This window comes from Sebastes fasciatus, chromosome 23, assembly GCF_043250625.1.
Source record: "Sebastes fasciatus isolate fSebFas1 chromosome 23, fSebFas1.pri, whole genome shotgun sequence".
Taxonomy (NCBI): domain Eukaryota; kingdom Metazoa; phylum Chordata; class Actinopteri; order Perciformes; family Sebastidae; genus Sebastes; species Sebastes fasciatus.
The window spans coordinates 6,658,786-6,678,026 of record NC_133817.1 but is presented as its reverse complement, the minus strand read 5'-3'; the positions used below and the strand labels follow the sequence as shown (position 1 = coordinate 6,678,026).

Genomic DNA, 19,241 nt, shown 5'->3' with positions numbered 1-19,241 from the left:
CCCTAACCCTGGAGGAAAAGTCAAGGGATCACCAACGTCAGAAGGATACATCATCTGGGAACCATGATTTTCTGCACCATATTTAATGGCTTCCATTAGATATTTCAGTCTGGACCAAAGTGGACCGACTGATCGACAAACAAACATTTAGCCATGCTGCTATAGTAGAAAATACAATATATATAGCTTTAGATAACACAAGAGCATGAGCAGGGTCAATGACACCAACAACACAGGGGTCAATGATCTTAATAATGGCTGTCCAGTCTCCAGTTGTGCACCTGCTGACATGACATGACATGACAATTCCTCTTCTAATATATATATATATACATATATATATATATATGTATATATATATATATATATATAAAAAATGTAGTTTGAACCTTAACATTATCTTTTACAGTCCACCAAGACTGAAAAAGTAAATGATACCCGAGGACACTTTGGTTTATTCATTTTAAAACCCGTGTGCATCAACACATCACTCTGGATTGCTTAAAGTTGAAGGTTGTTTACACATTACATAACCTAGTCTATCAAACTTTGACTCCTCTGTGTTTACTTTGTGCCTCAACAAAAGTGTTTTCTCTTTCTTTTATTGGACAAATGGTAAGTTTACTTTACGGATAACCTTGTGTTTGTTTGTTTGTTTTTACCTTTTACCTTGTTATTTAATATATTGTAACTGTTATGAGCAGTGCTTACAATATTGTATGATCGTTAAACCTGTATTATGCTTTACTAGATTTAAAAAATGTGCAACTTTTAGCTTTAAATGTGAATGATATAATCTCTTCTGCATTTATCCAATTAATTTAATTTTTCCTTATTGTCTTGTTGCTCATGAATCTGAGTGCAGTATCTGTTTTTACCAGCAGGCTGTACTCTATACAAGAAAATATCCACTGTACAATGCCACTGAGGGTGTCTCACTGCTTATTAGTACAAACTAAAGCCAGTCAGACAGGAAATGTGTACTGTAAGATTAAACAAATATATGTTAAATTCTCATTAAAAACCAATATAATTTGCAGCAGGTACAGTATCTAATGGCAGTAACAAACTGCATTCCTGTCCGAGTGCACCTGAAACTAGATACAGTGACGAAAGACGTGCAAAATACTTGTATAAACACTTCCTTCACTGTTGCTGTGCAGGAATGTGAACTCTTAATCTAAATCTGTGAGCGGTCCAAGCTGATTGAGTGACCCGTTGCCTGGCAGCCTGAACCCCCCCACCGGTCACTGGACTAACACAGCATTCCCCGAACACATGTTTACACCGCGAAACACACTCTTTAATACTGAGATACACTGATCCATATTTGAGGTTCTTCATCAATACAATCCAGCAAATGATTGATTTTAGGTTGACGTGTCCTGCATGATGTTATATGTATTTTTTGTTATCAGTAGATATATGAAAAGGCAATTTGGACCAAAACTTTCAAAATAAAACACTTATTTTATACACCTCTTTTAAAATTCTTGCAACTTTGCCTTGTGAGAAAAAAATAATCCAAAATGCAAGTTTGGAGTTACTAATCTGTCTCCCCCTCCACCCCTGTTCTCCTGTTGCCGTCCCCCTCCTGGACTGGATGGCATGTGTGTGGAATAAAAATGTGCGAGGCCTTTTGTCCCTCTAGTTCCAAGTAAGCGCTCTGCTGTCACACGGGAGAATAGGAGCACGGAGAGAGCAGGTTTTCTTCATCTCAGTAGGAGGAGAGACACATGGCTGCTTAAAGAGGAGCTGAAGAAGAAGAAGAAGAAGAGAGGGCAGACCCCTGACCCTACGGCCTGGAGATGCAATAAGTATTAAACTTCTTTAGTAGTTAATTATTGGAGTTATGAAGTGAAAAACATTCTAACTGGTTAATTGTGTTACTTTATGTCAGGTCTCAAGTTTTCCAAAGGACAAATGAGTTGTCATCGGAAACCATTTCTCCTCTGTGATATGGATTCAACTTGCAGCTCCTGACAATGTTTCCCTGAGCTGAGAGGATTGTGAGGAGAAGACGTTGGTGGAGTTTACACAGGTATCATTACGGCTGCTCTGTTTTCACTCACTTTACAAATTTAAATGTGAGGCTCAAGTGAGGGGGTATTTGCAGGACCAGGACTTTGGACTTGAGGAAATGTTTCAACAACATAAAACTGCTAATAAGTTGATAATGATGGTAAAAAATCGATCTTTTAGCCAATAACTGAGAATCTGATTTCCTTGAAACCGTCCAATATTGAAAGCTTTAAATATTTTATTATGCAGTAGAAATTAAAATTTAGCTTCATACCATTTAATGTGCTATAAATATATCTAAATATACAAAATGTTATGTTATATGAAATGAGTGGGTGAGCCGGCCTATTCACGTTCTTGCCGAGAGCATTGGTGCCTTCAAATGGGGTCGTGTTTACCGTGTTTACCGTGTTTACGAGTTGGGCCCATAAGAATGTCCCCTCATGTCGTATTCATGATCTCGGAAGTGGAAAGTTTCTGAAATTTCCGAGTTCACGACTTGTGGCGTATATTTTTTTTCTTCGTAATTTTATAATAGGTCTGAGGAAAAAACACTTGAACATCCATCAGCGGGATAAGAACCTAAAATGACAGAAACACCTTTGGGAAAAATTTATTTGACATGTATTTTGACTTTTTAGTTTGTCCCATCCGCTCCCGTCCAGATTTAAGACCTATACTGCAGCCATCCACCACGGGGCGATCGAGATGTTTTGACTTCACTTTTGGGGAGTTGTCATTGCGTCTATCTTTGTATACAGTCTTTGGTGCAGACATGAGAGTGGTATCTCCTCTAACTCTCAGCAAGAAAGGGAATTAAAGAGTGAATTCAGTCTTTAGCCTGACCTTCCTTTCTTTATTGTCTATCTGTTGTCTATGTTTGCTTTTCTTGCAGTGGCCCTGAGGGCAGGATAGACCGGCAGACAAACATTGAGTGTAGGATGGAGGAAGCAGCAGAGGACGGAGACAAGATGACCAGCCAGCATGGTCTGTGTGACCCTGATCAGAAGACCAGAAAATGCCCCAGGATCTCCACTCTCAAAGTACAAAAGCTATCTGTAATCAGCACTCCTCTTGCTGTCTACTTTTAACTCTGTTTTCTTCGTCATGGGCTGAAGTTCATTCTAATGATGTACTCAGAGTAAACATCAGTTAAAAGCCTAAAAGGCAGTGCAGGGTCAAAGGGGGTCAAACTTCGATAAGCGTGTATAGATGATGGATGGATGGATAAATGCTTAAAATGTGAAACGCAGATCAGTTTTTGGTCAAATTGAACATTTTTAGGAAAAGGCTTTCCCCCAAAAGTAGGTAGAATCAAGCCAAGAGCTGATGTTATGTTCTTTTCGAAAGTCTTGGCAGGCCACATTTCTACTCTATCAGCATATCAACTGTAGTCAAACACTTCAGCATCAGTCCTGAGCTCAGCCTTGCCTGATTGAAGGACTACATCAGCATGTGTAAAGTTAATGGAGTATTTCCCCCAACAACACATCTATATAACAACTTCATCCAAGACATTTTCCCTCACGGTTCCTTAGCTCAGTCTGTAGATATTGGGTTGAAAAGAAAATTTATACAGCAAAATATACACACTGCTTTATGAGCTCTAATTAAAGAGGACCTATAATGCTTATTTTTAGATGCATACTTATTACGTATTTTGTGTTTCTACTAGAACATGTTTACATGTTTTAATGTTCAAAAAACGCTTTATTTTTCTCATAACGAATGTGATTCAGCACCTCTTTTCACGCTCTGTTTAAAACAGTCTGTTCGAGCCCCCGCCCTCCCAAAAAGCCCAGTCTGCTCTGATTGGTCAGTTGGCCCGCTCTGTTGTGATTGGTCAACCAAACCAAACTCTTCGGACTCCGCTCCAGCTCCGCTCTAACTAGCTTTGTTTGCCAAACTAGGCACCCTCTAGGCAGGTATTGTGCAAATGTGTTACTTGGTGACATCACCACGTTACGGAAGAAAAGGCGGGACTTCAAGCAAGGCGTTGATCAGGCAGTTCAGGAGCAGAGTTTCTGTGGAGGAGAGTAACTCTTTGTAACTTTGTAGACTTTTTACATGCCCAAAAAAACTATATAACACTAAAGGAAAAAGCACAAAAGCATAATAGGTCCTCTTTAAGGTTTTCAAGAGAATTTAGAGCCCCAAGTGGTCCATCCATCAAGTTTAAACTGAAAATGAAAACCTTGGCAACATAATCGATGAAATGCTGTACATAGCAGAACATGCAGATGGGAATTAATTTAGTAATAAAGGGACTCCAGGGTGCCCACACAGAGTAAAAATCAAAGGCTGTGTAGGCAGAAACCATTTATCTTTTTTAGTTTGAGGATTATTATTAAAGTGGATATAATCTATATTTTTATAATAGCAACGTATCAAATAGTTTAAACATTTTACGTGATTGGTTTCCTCAAAGTAGATATTACATGAAATGGTGGTATTAAAAAATGACAGATGACTTTTCACGTTTGTAAAATATATGAATTATTAGCCTATTTTGATGACTTATATTTCCCCTTGTGTGTTTTCTAGTTGTTTATTGTGGCGCTGTCCTTCGCCTGCTTCTCCAAGGCTCTAGCAGGAACCTACATGAAGAGCTCCATCACTCAGATTGAGAGACGTTTCGACCTCTCCAGCACGCACGTCGGACTCATAGATGGCAGTTTTGAAATGGGTACCATCTATCTTTTGAATTCACCCTAATCTTTTGAACGTCTGACTCTGTAGCTGATGATTCTCTAAATATATAATGGTTTTTTTCTTCTGCTCTCTTGGTTTCTCTTTCTTGGAGGTAGGCAACTTGCTGTTTCTCGCTGTGGTCAGCCATTTTGGGGCCAGGCTTCATCGGCCCAGATTCATTGCTGTGGGCTGTTTACTCATGGCCGTAGGGTCCTTTCTCACGGGCCTGACGCACTTCTTCATGGGACGGTAAACGGCAACAAACGGCAGATTCTTTGAAACTTTTGCAAAGCAGAAAAAGAGTTTCAAATGATCGTTATCGGACGTCTCTTTGCGGTTTTCACAGCTACGAGTACAGCACAGTCATCCAGGGTTTCCAGAATGACAGTGTGACCATCGCAGCCTGTGTGGATCCTCTGAAAACAGAAGTACCTGAAGTTCAGATTGAGCCTTCTGTGGAAGTCAACAAAGGTAAGACTGTGGGCTACACGCAGGGGTCAAATGGGCACCTTCAAAAAACAATAAGCAACAGTTAGATACGAGGTCCACCACTTTGGTCTAGACTGAAATATCTCAACATCTAGGCTACAAGGTTGACATTTGTTGTTTCAACTCCGGGTCTGAAAAGTGAAGCCAATGTTGAAGTGCCTTAAACCTAAAACAGCCAGCAGAGGAGTCCTCTGGTTGCTAAAAGAAGTCTGATTGTATAGAAGTCTATGAGAAAATGAGCCTACTTCTCTCTTGGTTTATTACCTCAGTAAACATTGTAAACATGAGTTTATGGTCTCAATCACTAGTTTCAAGTCTTCTTCAATACATCATGATGTTCATTTAGTAAATTATGGTCCCATTTAGAGTCAGATAGACATTAAAACAGAGGATGCTTTAGGGCGTGGCTACCTTGTGATGGACAGGTCGCTACCATGGCGTTGTCCAGTCTGGGAGTTGTCCGTGTTTTCGTCTTATAACTTTAACCCGTTCACAGTGTGTTTTCAGCTCATGAAAGTTAATAATAACATTTTGGTCACCTAAAAATGTCTTATTCAGTGTTCGGTTGTACTTAGCTCCACCCTCTCGTGTCACTTATGGTTGCAAAAAAACAAGACGGCGACAGCCAAAATGCCGAACGTGAGGCTTCAAAAACATAGTCCACAAAACCAATGGGTGAAATCATGGTGACTACGTCCGCTTCTTATATACAGTCTATGTTTTGACTGAAATGCTGTTAGTGTGGCCTAACAATAAAACTTGTACAGTACTGGCCATGTGGGTGGAAAAGTCAGCTGCCACCAGTAGCATACTGACTGCCTTAACATGAAACCTGGTTCAAAAGTCTTAACAACTCACTGGCTTTGTTTCAACCATCCGTGGAATGCACTGATCCTGGTCCGACCCTCAAAGCCACTCACCTCCCGTGCTGAGTAGGCCGACACTGTACAGTACAATTATCCAGTGCCAGTCATCAGTCTATGACATGTGGACTGCAGAGCAAGAAACCAACAAGAAAAAGAAAGAGACAGAATAATATGTGGGACCATCAGGTCTTATAACATCACCGAGAAGAAAGCAGACGTCTGTTATATTTATGGTAATAAATTTAGCTTGGACACATATCTGTTTATGTATCCTTCAATATTTTGAGGAGTTGCTCTCGTCCGATGAATTCTACTTCCCTTACTTCAGTTTTTCTATTGTTGAGCCATAATTAATTCTTCTTCTCACAATAACACGTCATACACCCACAGAATGCAACGTATTGATCCTGTTCAGCCACACTGATGAGATTTATTTAGAAAAGAAATACAATATGGGCGTCACACACGGTGCAGCGGTATGCAAGCTTAAAGCCGAATCCTATTACATGACATTGAATCACAACACTACATTATATTCATACGTCGGGTTTGAGACTTTATTTCCTTTTTCTCTGTAACTTATGAATGGTAGGGGGCTTTTGATACACATGCACCAAAGTTTTTAGTATTTTCTACATTTGAGTTTAGGAATGGCACTGATCATCAGTGATATTATACATTTAAAAACATGTATTTAATGTTAAACAATACATCAGAGATAGTATAAAGCAGTGTCTATGAATATCACAGTTTATCAGATCTTTGTAACTCAGGCTTTCCTTATTGTGTGTGTGTGTGTGTCTTTATGTAGCCTGTGTGAGAGAGTCTAGTTCCCACATGTGGATCTATGTGTTCCTGGGGAACGCTCTGCGAGGGATCGGAGAAACCCCGGTTACGCCTCTGGGCATTTCTTACATCGACGATTTTGCCAGAGCTGAAAACTCGCCCTTCTATATTGGTAAGATATCTTTGCACATTTTGGGTTTCCAGTGGAATTTTTAAAGGGTTCAAATGTCATGAATTGTGTTAACCAACAAACACATTTCTTAAAACTTACACATAGATTGGTATGTGTATCCTTTATCTTCTTAACTCTTATCAAATGTCTTTTCACCTCCCCTTTCAGACCACGTCATACAAAATGTTAATCTATCGATTGGTTTGTGATTTTGCAGCTTGTCTCCAGACCATCACTCTCCTGGGCCCCATGTTTGGTTTCCTCCTGGGCTCCTATTGTGCCAAACTATATGTTGACATTGGATATGTTGATATCGGTGAGTGCAATGTGTTTGTTTTGCAAGAAGTAGGCTATGTATCATCAGTTAGTCTTCACTCTAAATACTTAGCTCCACCCTCTCGTTTCATTTCTGGTTGCAAAAAAACAAGATGTCTGTTTCTGTCTGAAATCAATAAGGACTCATTGTTTCAAAAATTGCAATGAAATTAGAATCAAACGCCTCCCGTGTAGACGACAGAGTTAAACCTATGCACGCCTTTTGGCTAGAATGTCACATTTTGACAGAAGAGACACGGTGACTCTGGCTGGAGCTTTATTTCAGACTGATTTGACCAGCCTGCTGCTCATGGTGCAAAGGTCCGTCAGGATACCACAAAAATAGGCTCTCATCTGTCAGAACAGCTTAGTGAGGACACTTCTGAGTGTCCCTGTGAGGAACTGTCTCAACTCTCACAGATAGATAAGGTAAAATCAATAATTTATTGGTCAAACAAACTCAATCAGTCCACCTGAAGTGTGCAGTGTCGCTACTAGAGTGTCCCATCCCTGATAATATAAGACGCAATTTGCCTGTTGTCAAAATGTGTCCAATATGGTCATTCACACAAAGGGAAGTGACATTGAAATTACAAATGAAAGTGAAAAATGAAACATCAGGCTTCCTGCTCCTGCTGTGCACTCACTTGAAAACTATTTTCTGGCCTCAGAGAGTGTGACCATCACTCCTAAAGATGCCCGCTGGGTGGGCGCCTGGTGGATGGGCTTCATAGCGTCCTCCGCTCTCCTCCTCATCTCCAGCATTCCCTTCTGGTTCCTGCCCCGCTCGCTGCCGAAGCAGAAGGGAGACGACGGCAAGCCAACTCCCGCCCTTGAGACCCTGGATGGGACAGAGGATGTCCCCAACAACCATCACAACCTCAAGCTGACTGACATCGCTAAAGGTTGGCATTTAGGATTTGGTATTTTAATAAACTGCAACATGCAGGTTTATGGTCATTGCTTTTTACTGGATGTCCTTCCACAGGGTTTTTTCCCTCGCTAAAGCGTCTGTTGGGAACTCCTACCTACTTCCTGCTCCTTTGTGGGAGCATCCTGAAGTTCAACTCCTTCATCGGCCTGTTTACCTTCAAAGCCAAATACATGGAACAACAGTTTGGACAGTCTGCCTCCAGAGCCAACTTCCTCATAGGTAAACAATGTGCTTCGTCCGCATACTATGCACTACAAACTCAATAGGTGTACTATCGTTCGACATGTGTGGATGAAAAGTAGTATGTATCTTTTCGGACGCACTGAACTGTAATTTACGTCGCCACTTCTTGAGGGCCTTGTTGCCGGTTGGAGACGTGTAACCATGGTAACACGTGCCAACCTAATGTGACCAAAAACGACAGTTTGTGAGAATCAAAGTCTGTATTAATTTAAAATATATATTACACCTAACAACAAAGTGAAATCTTATACTTGCAGTTAAATTGAAGGGTTATTGATGTTACAGCCGGCCTTCATGCTACTACAGCAGCCCAACACGGACAAACACTGGCTCTAAATAGGGCCATTTGCGTTTTCACATTTTCGCGTCGGACACCGTAGTTCTTGGCACAAGAGAGAAATTTGAGTTTGTTGCAATCTGCAACCTCACCACTAGATGCCGCCAAATCTATAGGCCTATAGTAGGTCATATCGTCAGCATACAAGCGAACGCTTCCCTACACGTCCCTTAGATAAAGGACAAAGGTTCAAATGGTACACTTCTGCACAAAGCAACGACTTATAGAGAAACTAAATATCACAGGGTGTTTGATGAGAGACTTCCTACTGTAAGAGAAAGTGTCCAGACTCCCTCGTGTTTTTCTTCTAGGTGTGTTGAACCTGCCGGCGGTGGCGGGGGGGATCTTCCTGGGAGGGCTGCTGATGAAGAGGTATAAACTGAGTTTGGTGTCAGGAGCACAGCTCTCTTTTGCCACATCCTTCCTGGCGTACCTCCTCATGCTGCTGCAGTTTGGCACCAAGTGTGATAACATCCCCATGGCTGGGCTCACCATCTCATACAACGGGTCAGTGCAGAGGGCGTACGAAGATGACCACAGCTTTAAAATACATAAACATACACCATAACCCCTAACATAAACCCTCTTTGCCCTACAGGACGCAGCTTATATCATCCGACAGGGATATGCTCTTCTCAGAGTGCAACAGAGACTGCTCGTGTTCAGCAGAGGAGTGGGACCCCGTGTGCTCAGACAGCGGCATCACCTACGTCTCTCCGTGTATGGCCGGCTGCCTCAACTCCAGTGGATACGGCAAGAACACAGTATGGGCTGCACACGTAGATGCACAAACACACAGTGTTTACAGAAATAGGAAACTCTTGATCTCCTAATCTATGATTAGGAATTAATCACAAATGTGTTAGATTAGACGTGTTTATCAGCAGTACCATGCAGCCCACAACCCTTATTCCTCAGCAGCAAAGAATTTGAATATTAATTTCTTCGCTTCCTCTCCCTGCTATAGTCAACACTCTATACACTCCCCACTCTGCATTGTGAAATAGTTACTTTATCGAAGCATAAATTCATGGTCATTTTTCTGGAATAACTACCAAAATCTCGTTCGAAGCCCTTTCAATGTTGCGAGGTTCAGTGATTTGTCATTTTATAACACAGGGTTGCACAATGAAATGTAAGATGTAGCCCTTTCACACACACATAGAACTTATGTACAAATATTTTAATTAGAATAAAATAAAATAAAATAAAATAAAAAAATAAATAAAATAAAATAAAATAAAATAAATCAAAATAAAATAAAATAAAATAAAATAAAATAAAATAAGATAAAATAAAATAATACAATAAAATAAAATAAAATAAAATTTAAAAAAATAAATAAAATAAATAAAATAAAATAAATAAAATAAATAAAATAAATAAAATAAATAAAATAAATAAAATACACAGTATACAGTTACTTAAACCTATTGAGTTTACATGCATTAGTTAATATTCCATTATTGCATTAAATTAATAATAATTGATTGTCAATAATAAGGTCCCACATGTCAGAATTATGTATATAATCACATTTGTCACCTAATTTATTGATAACATTTATTATTTTATTAAATTTTATTCGATTTCTTGACGACAGTAGTCAGTGGAATCAGCACGGCATGCATTGTGTCTCATGTTACAAAAATAATCTAAGTTCGAAGGTCTATTTATTGTGACCCATTTATCCAAAGGCTACTTTATTGCCTCCAGTAATTAATTTAATTTCCAGTAAGTCATCCCGCTACATTGCAGTTTCTCTCTCTTTACCAGGTCTTCCACAACTGCAGCTGCGTGTCCGCCTCTTACCCAGCAGGCAGCAGTACATCCGTGAGGCTGGGCCAGTGTCCTCATGCCAAGGACTGCGGCCGTAGTTTCACCTCCTACATGGCCGTATCTGTCCTCAGCTCCTTCATCAACTCTCTGGGAACCACGCCTGGCTACATGGTCATCATACGGTCTGTGCACTGATTTCTGGCAAAGAATGATAATAATGATAACTGGGAATATTTGTGCTATATGTAGATCGTTGTTATAATCTGAGCCTAAGTGAGCTGTGAGTGGCATTGCATAGTTTCAATGCTAGCTTCATATTTCAGCGTACAGACATGAGAGTGGTGTCTTATCTTCTCAAGTAACTCTCGGCAAGAAAGCAAATGAGTGTATTACCCAAAAACTATTCCTTTAAAGGTGCTAAATAAGAGATTGGGAGCATTGTTATGCCTCCACACGGCTCTCAACATGGTAACGTAACATATACTGACGCTGTCAGACCCCTCGGCGTCACTTTTAGGTCGCAGTAAACACGTGCTTAACGTGAATTCAACAAAAACACGTGCATAGCTTGAGGCAACAAAACTACTTAGTTAGGTTTAGGAAAAAAAACAACATGGATGGGCTTAAAATTACTGAAAATGTGACTGAACGTTGTATTTGTTGGACCTGTCCACCTCCCCTCCCACCCACCCGGTGTGTGTCTCCTTCGCTCTTTAAGCTACGTCACCACACTCCCAGTTGCCTCGGAAGGGTTTCCTTTGTAGGTAATAGAAAGCCCGGTGCGTTGCATACCGGCGCTAAAGGGTTTCTTGTGCGGCGATATTAAACGCCGACGGCCATGACAGAGCGTTGGTATTTGACACCCTGAGAATGAGAAGGGGCTGATATAAATGACTGTGTTGTTTTGTAATTACAGGTGCATCTCACCAGAGCTCAAATCCCTTGCGCTAGGTATCCAGGCCATGGTAGCTAGGACTCTTGGTAAGCTTCATTTAAGTACAATCATTTTACTTTTTCATTTGGACTTGTTTTGTTTTTCAATGTTGGCACAGTTGCAGATCGGTCCCAAAACTAAAGCTCCTTCCTCCTCCTAAAAATGACACCTCAATCAAGTCAAAATAAGATTATATAAATATTTACATTTACAATATTTCTCTCCATTTCAATATTGTAACAGTACATATTTGGGTGTCTGTAGGTGGTCTTCCTGCACCGGTGTATTTCGGAGCCCTGATTGATTCAACTTGCCTGAAGTGGTCGATCAAGAAGTGTGGTGGCAGGGGGGCATGTCGCATCTACAACTCTGAGATGTACAGGTACGTCACGGACTACAAATGTGGAAATAGAACGTGATTGCTAATATGAATTTGCTAAAAAAGTGTAGAGTGTTTCTCCACCACTTTAAACACCGTAGCAATAAATATTTCTGCCCTTTATTGCCTTCTGTCCATTTTTTTTGTCTCTATTTTCAGGATCATCTTCCTGGGTCTGATCACTTCCCTCAGTGGTTCCTCGTATTTCTTCGTCATTGCCGTCATCGTCCTCCTCAGGCGACAGTTTCGAAAATCAGAGCGAGGAATAGAGACGCAGGACACAAAGGCTTCAAAGGCAATTGAACTTCGAGCCACATTAAATCCCACCGAGGACCAGCCTGGCGCTCCAAAAACTCCCAAATCGCTTCAAGCTCCCAAAGTTTGGGTACGGATCGCAACAGAACTGGAGGAGGGAGAGGAGGTTCTCAGAACTGAGCAGCTCCTTCGAGATGGAGGCTACACAAATAACATCCTGACAGAGACCACTGTTGAGTTTACTCCTCTTCCAAGTGAGGAAGCAAAGATAGAGATGGACGGGCTGGAGCCAGGGGACGAGGTGAAAGAGGGAAAAGATGAGGTTTGCAAGGAGACAAAAGAGGATATTCTCACAGATGACAAGGAGTTAGAGAAAGAAAGAACACACTGCAAAGAAACGGATGGCCCACAAAACTAAGGTGGGCACCAATGTGGTCTCAAACACTGGGACCTTTCTAGAAATGTTACTGAATTGGGCCAAAAGTCACATTTACCTGGATTTTCAAGAGGGAATGCTTTTTCATCTGGGCTATAGCATGCTCTTCCTCTTTTATTAAAGCTGTTGTATTGAATTAGAAAACCCGATTTCACAGCTGTAGAAACATAAAAATGGAATATGTTGACTCATGATTACACAACAGCCGTGCAAGACCCAAACTGAAAAACATTATAGAGGAAACTTCTCGGTCAAAATGAATGTTTTTTTCTTTTTATGCCAATAAATTAATCCTTGAATGTGTGATATTGTCACATTAAATTTTTGCAGATCTGATCTATGCGCAGTCACGAAAAAACAATGTTAAAGCTGCAGTAGGCAGTATATATTTTTGGCATCATTGGGCAAAAATTCCATAATAACCTTTCAGCATATTGTAATTCAAGTGTTCTGAGAGATAACTAGACTTCTGCTCCTCCTCATGGCTCTGTTTTCAGGCTTTAGAAAATCTAGCCTGTGACGGGAGACTTTGACCAATCACAGGTCATTTCATTGAGAGAGCGTTCCTATTGGCTGTGCTCCGGTCATGTGACTAGAACTTTCTCATTTTACAGCTAAACCGTGCACTACAAGATGATTCTGAAAACATTTGAGGAGAGAAATAGGCATTAACGTAACATAATATTGATTCATATTTGATCAGCGCTGCCTAGTTTGACCGTTTGGTCGGAGTTTGTGAGTGATTGACAGCCGGCTCTCATAGACGGCAGCTGGACAGCAGACCTCAGATTAGCTCTATACTGCTTGTTTTCCTCCGGTCTGTGAAATCTTGCAGATGCTGTTAGGAGCACCGGAGGACACAGAGGAACATGATTTTTTTTCAGGTTACCTGTTTCATGTACTACTGTCATGATATAGCGACCGTTTTCTAAAAATAACTATTTTTTTAATCATATTTGCTCCAATCTCGCCTACTTCAGCTTTAAGTAGTACGTCGTACGACAGTCGGACACATCCCCAGTTAACAACAATGAACATGAACAGTCATTATCAGAGGCCACAGCACCATTACCTTTACTGGCACCGGCTACTTATCTACTAATCAATCCCCAGTGACTCCTGATCCCTCTCGTGTCCGTCCATCACTAGAGGAATACTAATAAAGCCATACTGAGCTTCTGTATTGGAGCTTCCAAACCCCAAATCTGTGCACTAAATGTGGAAATGGAAACAAAGCGGCTATATAAAAGAAAAATAAGAATGGAGAATGCCACCCATGTAACATCTGGCTCCACACTAAAGTAATCCAAGAGACAAGAAAACAGAAGAGACGTGTTTCCCCAGACTATAGCTTATAAAAATAGACTTAAAATCCTACACTTACCACCCACTTACTCTCTCTTCCTCTGCTTTTTTTCTGTCTTCTGCCTTCCCTTCCACTCCGTTCTTCCTTTCAAGATTGTGCACATTAACCTTTCTAAACAAGCTGCTCATGTAGTTAAATATTTAATAGGTTAATTATATATTCAGTTAATTTTTCATTATTATTTTATCAATCAGTGTTTGCCAATGACACACAATATAATTGCATTAACAGGCATTGATAACATGCAAACTATATGATCCATGTAAAAGTAGAGAAATCTGTCACTCCATCTCTGTCTGCAGTTACTGCAGGTTTTCTTGGGACGTTTACAGGAAACACAAAGAGGTGTTCGTTGGACCGTGATGGGTTTTGGGGTTTTGGGGGGTGTTAAATATCCATTAAGACTGCACTATATCTCTCTGTTAGCTCAAAGCTGCGGTGAAAAACCACCAGCACTTAGCCTGCAGCCTGTGGCGGCATATCTCCACTGAGACCGCGGGATGAACGTCACAAACATGGTCAAGGTAGTCATTTTAAATTTAATGTTTAATTTAATGTTCTTTTCGTGCGTTCGCTGATAATTGCATTTTTATGACCATTACGGTATATCTCATGTTCATTTTCTATTTAAGGAAATCAGCTTCCGTGCACCAGATGATTTTTCCAGCAAAAGATAGTAAGAGTTAAAGGCCAAGTAAACCAATTTTGTCAACAGAGGGTTCCTATATGAAGTGAGTGTGACTTTGCTGGGAAAAGTTGATGTCATATATTTCCATGCACCAATCAGAGTTTAGTAACATTTTAATCTGATGACAGTAGAGTGCTCCAGCGATGACAATTTTTTGTAAGCCAAACAGGAAATTAGCATCGCACTGGTTCTCTAAACAAAAAAACAATGGGAATTTTCCATCGGTTTTTGGGTTATTGCAGAAAATAAGTTCTGTGGCAAACAAACGTTTACGATACTTACACGTTTTGTTCCGTAAGATAATCTTCACAAATGGCGTTAGGCTATAAGCGAACTAGACCACGATCGCATCAGGGCAAGTGTAAACAACGAGACTGTTAAGGTGGACAAGCTGGCGTGATGATGTTTTGTAGACTCATTTGTTAGCAACCGCCTTTTTTTAAGACAAAAACTTCAAAATTCCCGATTGGGATATTTACTGACGTATTTTATAACGTAGAGCAAAACGTTAAAATCTTTTAAACTTGTGTTAACCACGGACTCATGAATCTAACTACAAACCCATTAAAAAAAAAACATTGACTTCCAGACAAGGGAACCGAAAGTGCTAAAATGCTACCTCATTTCCGGGTTTTAGGACTTCCTGTAGCACTCTGTTGTGGGATAATTTCCTTTAGTCATAAATATCTTAACCACCAATATTTGACCTGCGATTGTTTTGGTCACATGGCCATGGGGGGCAGCGGTAACAAGCTGTAAACACAAACACTGACATCACTTTTTAAAGTTGATATGTCTTACTTGTTAACAGACAGCAACCAATTTACACATCCACCAAACACGGAGCAACATTAGAATTCATTTGGAGTCGTGTTTCTGGCCACATGACGATTGTAAGTCCAATATTCACTCTCTTTTAGCTCTGTTTTTAGTAACCACTAACTCCGGAGGGAAACATCCGGGTCTTTAACTGCTAAATGCTCCGCTACGTCCACTGTGTGCTGTGCTGGTAGTCAGTTTTTTGTTTTTTTCAGTTTTGAAAACAGCTGCCTGCTCTGGCTGAAAACAACAATGATGAGAGCCGTGAGAGTCAACCAAAACAGTAAAGTTGTGGAACGTAAAACCAAAACAATGAGCTGAGAGATGCTAAAATGTTATGTAGAGCTGAGGGGGGATATTATCTGTGGGGTTTTTCACAATACACATTATCATTTAATCTATTGTTGATATAAAAAATATTGATTAGCAGCTTTAAAATGACAGAAAAACACTTAATATTTCAAACCAAGTTTGCAGGAAACTAATGCAAAGAGATGTGCTAATTGCTCACTAGTCAGATTTCCAGGTCACGTGCGTCAAGTGTTGCTCACCATCGCTTCATTAATTAGTACTTTCTCAGTTGTTTGTGACGTGTCCTGTCAAAATAATGAGACGCCATTCATTATTAACGATAATTCATCCTCAGATTTATTATTCATCGTTGATGAAGCCCATAGGGAGGCGGAGGGGGGGCCAGAGTTTGGTGACCCAAAAGTCCATTACGTGTCTCAAGGTAAACAGAGAGACAACTTTCCTCTCCCCAGTGTGGGTTTACGGCGGGTCAGTCCCATCACGGAGGCTTGATGACAATGATGACGAAGGCGATGATGAGGATGGTGACGTACGAAGTTGTGTGTGTGTGTGTTTGTGTGTATGTACTGCGAAAATTTGCATTTCCCTGCGTGTGCACAGGTTAAAGAGTCTACATTAAGGTACAGCTGAGTGTGTGTATGGCAAATATAAGACCCTCTTGGACTTCCCGACACCCCCATACACCCCCCCCCCCCCTCGTCCTCCCCATTCTGTGTCAATGAAAATGCAACAAGGCTATATTTGGACAGAGCTGATGTCACAAGTGGTTTGAGCGAAGAGCCTATAACTGTTGGAGTCTGTTTGTGTGTCAGTCTGACAAACCCTGGACTGCTCCAGTGACAGACTGGGATCTGCTGGCTACTGGCTGACACAACAAGAGAGTAAGTACTATTTCTTACTTACGGACTTTGTCTTTTATACAGGAAATTCTTGTGTATATACAAATGGGTTGCTACAGGAAATTAACAATTTTTACTTTTAATTGTAGGTTTGAATAGGATATTTTGTTAAATCTCTACCTCTTTTCAGATATTTTTTAAATCTTTAAATCTGTGTGTCAAAACAGAACTTCTATTTATTTTAAATTCAAGATTCAAAAGGGTTTCCCAAAGAAACCAAATATGTATTGTTGCATCACATGATGGGAAATGTGCAGAAAATGATGCAGGACATTTTTTTTATTTAAAGTAAGGAAGAATCAAAAGCCATCAAATATATACAAATATAAATATGTTTTACTCAGGAGTGTGATGCACAAAAAAAAGTATCTAGAGCTGAAATGATCAATCAACAGAAAATATTATAAATGTAATTTTTCAAGCAAAAGTGCAAAATATTTTCTGATACTAGCTTCTCAATTCTGAGGATTTGCTACTTTTCTTTGTCCTGTGTGATTATAAGTTTAATATCTTTGGGTTTTGCACTGTTGGTCGGACAAAACAGACAAGACATCACCTTGGCTTCTGACTTTGTGTTTTTTGTGAAATTCTTAACGGGAATTTTTGTATTTATATATATTATATATTTTCTATTTTATAGGCAAAATTAATCGATTAATTAATAAAAAAATAAATAAAAATAATAATAATAATAATAATAATAATAATAATAATAATAATAATAATAATAATAATAATAATAATAAATAAATAAATGAAATGAAATAAATAAAAGAAATAAATGAAATGCAATAAATAAAAGAAATACAAGAAATAAAAGAAATAAATCAAATTTAAGAAATATATAATTTGTTAGCTGCAACCATATGGAAAAAAATTATATTCATAACATCAGTGTTGAACTGCTTAATGCTTGGTAGGTGCTGGTGGATTATTGTTACTGATGCATTGAGCACAGCTTTAAATTAGACTGTAGGTGATTTATAGATTGCATGAAATTATAGAGAACAATACGTTTCTCTTTTTTTCTCTTAATAGTCTGGAACGGTTTTCAAATTCAGAATTTCCTTAGAAATGACACTTTTATGCATGTTAAATTAGGACATTATGTACTGATGATGAACATAAATTGCTAAGTGTCTGTGCTGCTGTCTTTGTAGTTAAATAAAGGTTAATTACAACAAATATTGCATGCAAATTATTCACAATAAATCAAACTCTGTTGTATCTGTGTTGATCCAGGTAATCACCCTACACTATGTATCACCTGAGGGTGCCTGTGCTTCTCCTCACGCTGCTTGTGTTGCTGCGCTGTGTCACCGCCGCCCCGAGCTACAGGTAAGCGTATCAGAAGCAATGAGCTCTTTTGGTGTGGCTGCATGTGCAATGATGATGTGATTGTGGTCTAAGATTAGGGGCAGAGTTTAAACGGTGGCAAGCACCAGCAATTCCAATTCAGCAAGGGTTTCACTTTGCTGATCATATCAGATCTGAGGTCAGCAGACAAGCAGCTGAATGTCATGGAAATTGTGTGACAAGTAGGGCTGTAATGTTCTGTGTGGTGGAAGTCGTGTGTGTGTGGGGGAAAGCGCTTCATTGTGCAACTCGTGGGGAGCTAAGTGCCCACATTTTCTTCTTGCTCTCGGGACTAGTGGATGTTCTGAAGAGGGAAGACTGTAATCAGCTATCAGAGTTGAAACGGTTTGGCCCTTTTTTCCCCTTCTGTGATTCAGGTACTTCAGTCCCAGCTCATCCAGCGAGCAAGAAAGTGCTCTCCCAGACAGCGACGGCTGGTTAACCCCGGGGTTAATCTCCAACCCGTTCCTCGGCCTCGTGAGTACGCGGCCAGAGAGGGGGCTCACAGCCATGAACAGGTAACGGCATTTACAGAAACCAGTATCCTCATCCTCATTATTCTATCTATGAGTGTTACTGTGATGTTTAACTTTCTTTTACCCATCAGTCACCACATAGAGAAGAGGAAATGCAACACAGCCACCTGCGTCACCCAAAGGCTAGCAGACTTCCTGGTCCGCTCCAGTAACACCATCGGCACCATCTACGCGCCGACCAACGTGGGATCTGGCACCTACGGCAAGAGGGACCTACTGCTGCCGCCTCCGTTCTACCTGCCTCTCTAGTGCCGACTGAGGAACCTCCACCGAGCACTCCTCCCACAGTGCTCTGATGATATAACCAGACATCTTATGTAACAATGATTGTGACAATGACGTTACTAATGATGACACTGATGGTGATGATAATGATTATGAAGAAATGATTATTTTATAAACTTTAAAGAAACAGTGCCTTTAATTTAAACCATTTTGTTCTGGCTTTGTGTGTGCGTGTGTGTGTGTGTGTGTGTTGTGGCTCTGTTATAATGATGTATATATAATAACAATACAAAAAAAAGTAAAATAATAAAACAATAAATAAAAGAAAAACAGATGTAAAGCCATAATATGAGATAAATGTTGATTTTGATAATAAAATTGTGAAAGTATATATTTTAAAAA

At 40.0% G+C, this 19,241-nt stretch overlaps 2 protein-coding genes across 4 annotated transcripts; both read left to right on the top strand.

The window, feature by feature from the left end:
- The first annotated feature begins 1,596 nt into the window (after positions 1 to 1,596).
- On the top strand, positions 1,597 to 12,941 carry slco1e1 (solute carrier organic anion transporter family, member 1E1). Of its 2 annotated transcripts, XM_074626045.1 has the most exons (17): positions 1,597 to 1,817; positions 1,901 to 1,990; positions 2,026 to 2,041; positions 2,918 to 3,065; positions 4,567 to 4,708; positions 4,830 to 4,962; positions 5,060 to 5,184; positions 6,880 to 7,026; positions 7,244 to 7,342; positions 8,013 to 8,246; positions 8,330 to 8,494; positions 9,167 to 9,362; positions 9,454 to 9,619; positions 10,632 to 10,816; positions 11,551 to 11,615; positions 11,833 to 11,950; positions 12,107 to 12,941. In XM_074626045.1, the coding sequence occupies exons 4-17, from the start codon at positions 2,964 to 2,966 to the stop codon at positions 12,618 to 12,620; spliced, it is 2,391 nt and encodes a 796-aa protein (XP_074482146.1). In that variant the 5' UTR covers positions 1,597 to 1,817; positions 1,901 to 1,990; positions 2,026 to 2,041; positions 2,918 to 2,963; the 3' UTR covers positions 12,621 to 12,941. The 2 variants fall into 2 exon arrangements, with proteins under 2 accessions (XP_074482146.1, XP_074482145.1); XM_074626044.1 differs by lacking the exons at positions 1,901 to 1,990; positions 2,026 to 2,041 and having other exon boundaries at positions 1,598 to 1,817.
- A 524-nt stretch (positions 12,942 to 13,465) lies between these two features.
- iapp (islet amyloid polypeptide) lies at positions 13,466 to 19,241 on the top strand. Of its 2 annotated transcripts, XM_074626051.1 has the most exons (5): positions 13,466 to 14,528; positions 14,637 to 16,704; positions 17,965 to 18,060; positions 18,456 to 18,596; positions 18,686 to 19,241. In XM_074626051.1, the coding sequence occupies exons 3-5, from the start codon at positions 17,981 to 17,983 to the stop codon at positions 18,861 to 18,863; spliced, it is 399 nt and encodes a 132-aa protein (XP_074482152.1). In that variant the 5' UTR covers positions 13,466 to 14,528; positions 14,637 to 16,704; positions 17,965 to 17,980; the 3' UTR covers positions 18,864 to 19,241. The 2 variants fall into 2 exon arrangements, with proteins under 2 accessions (XP_074482152.1, XP_074482151.1); XM_074626050.1 differs by having other exon boundaries at positions 13,466 to 16,704.

Bases quoted from the DNA above. Each gene is read 5' to 3' on its own strand.
- slco1e1 (XM_074626045.1), top strand. From the start codon at position 2,964: ATGGAGGAAGCAGCAGAGGACGGAGACAAGATGACCAGCCAGCATGGT. The intron at 10,817-11,550 runs GTCTGTGCACTG...TTGTAATTACAG, and splicing joins GGCTACATGGTCATCATACG to GTGCATCTCACCAGAGCTCA. The intron at 11,616-11,832 runs GTAAGCTTCATT...GGGTGTCTGTAG, and splicing joins CATGGTAGCTAGGACTCTTG to GTGGTCTTCCTGCACCGGTG.
- iapp (XM_074626051.1), top strand. From the start codon at position 17,981: ATGTATCACCTGAGGGTGCCTGTGCTTCTCCTCACGCTGCTTGTGTTG. The intron at 18,061-18,455 runs GTAAGCGTATCA...TCTGTGATTCAG, and splicing joins ACCGCCGCCCCGAGCTACAG to GTACTTCAGTCCCAGCTCAT. The intron at 18,597-18,685 runs GTAACGGCATTT...TTTACCCATCAG, and splicing joins GGGCTCACAGCCATGAACAG to TCACCACATAGAGAAGAGGA.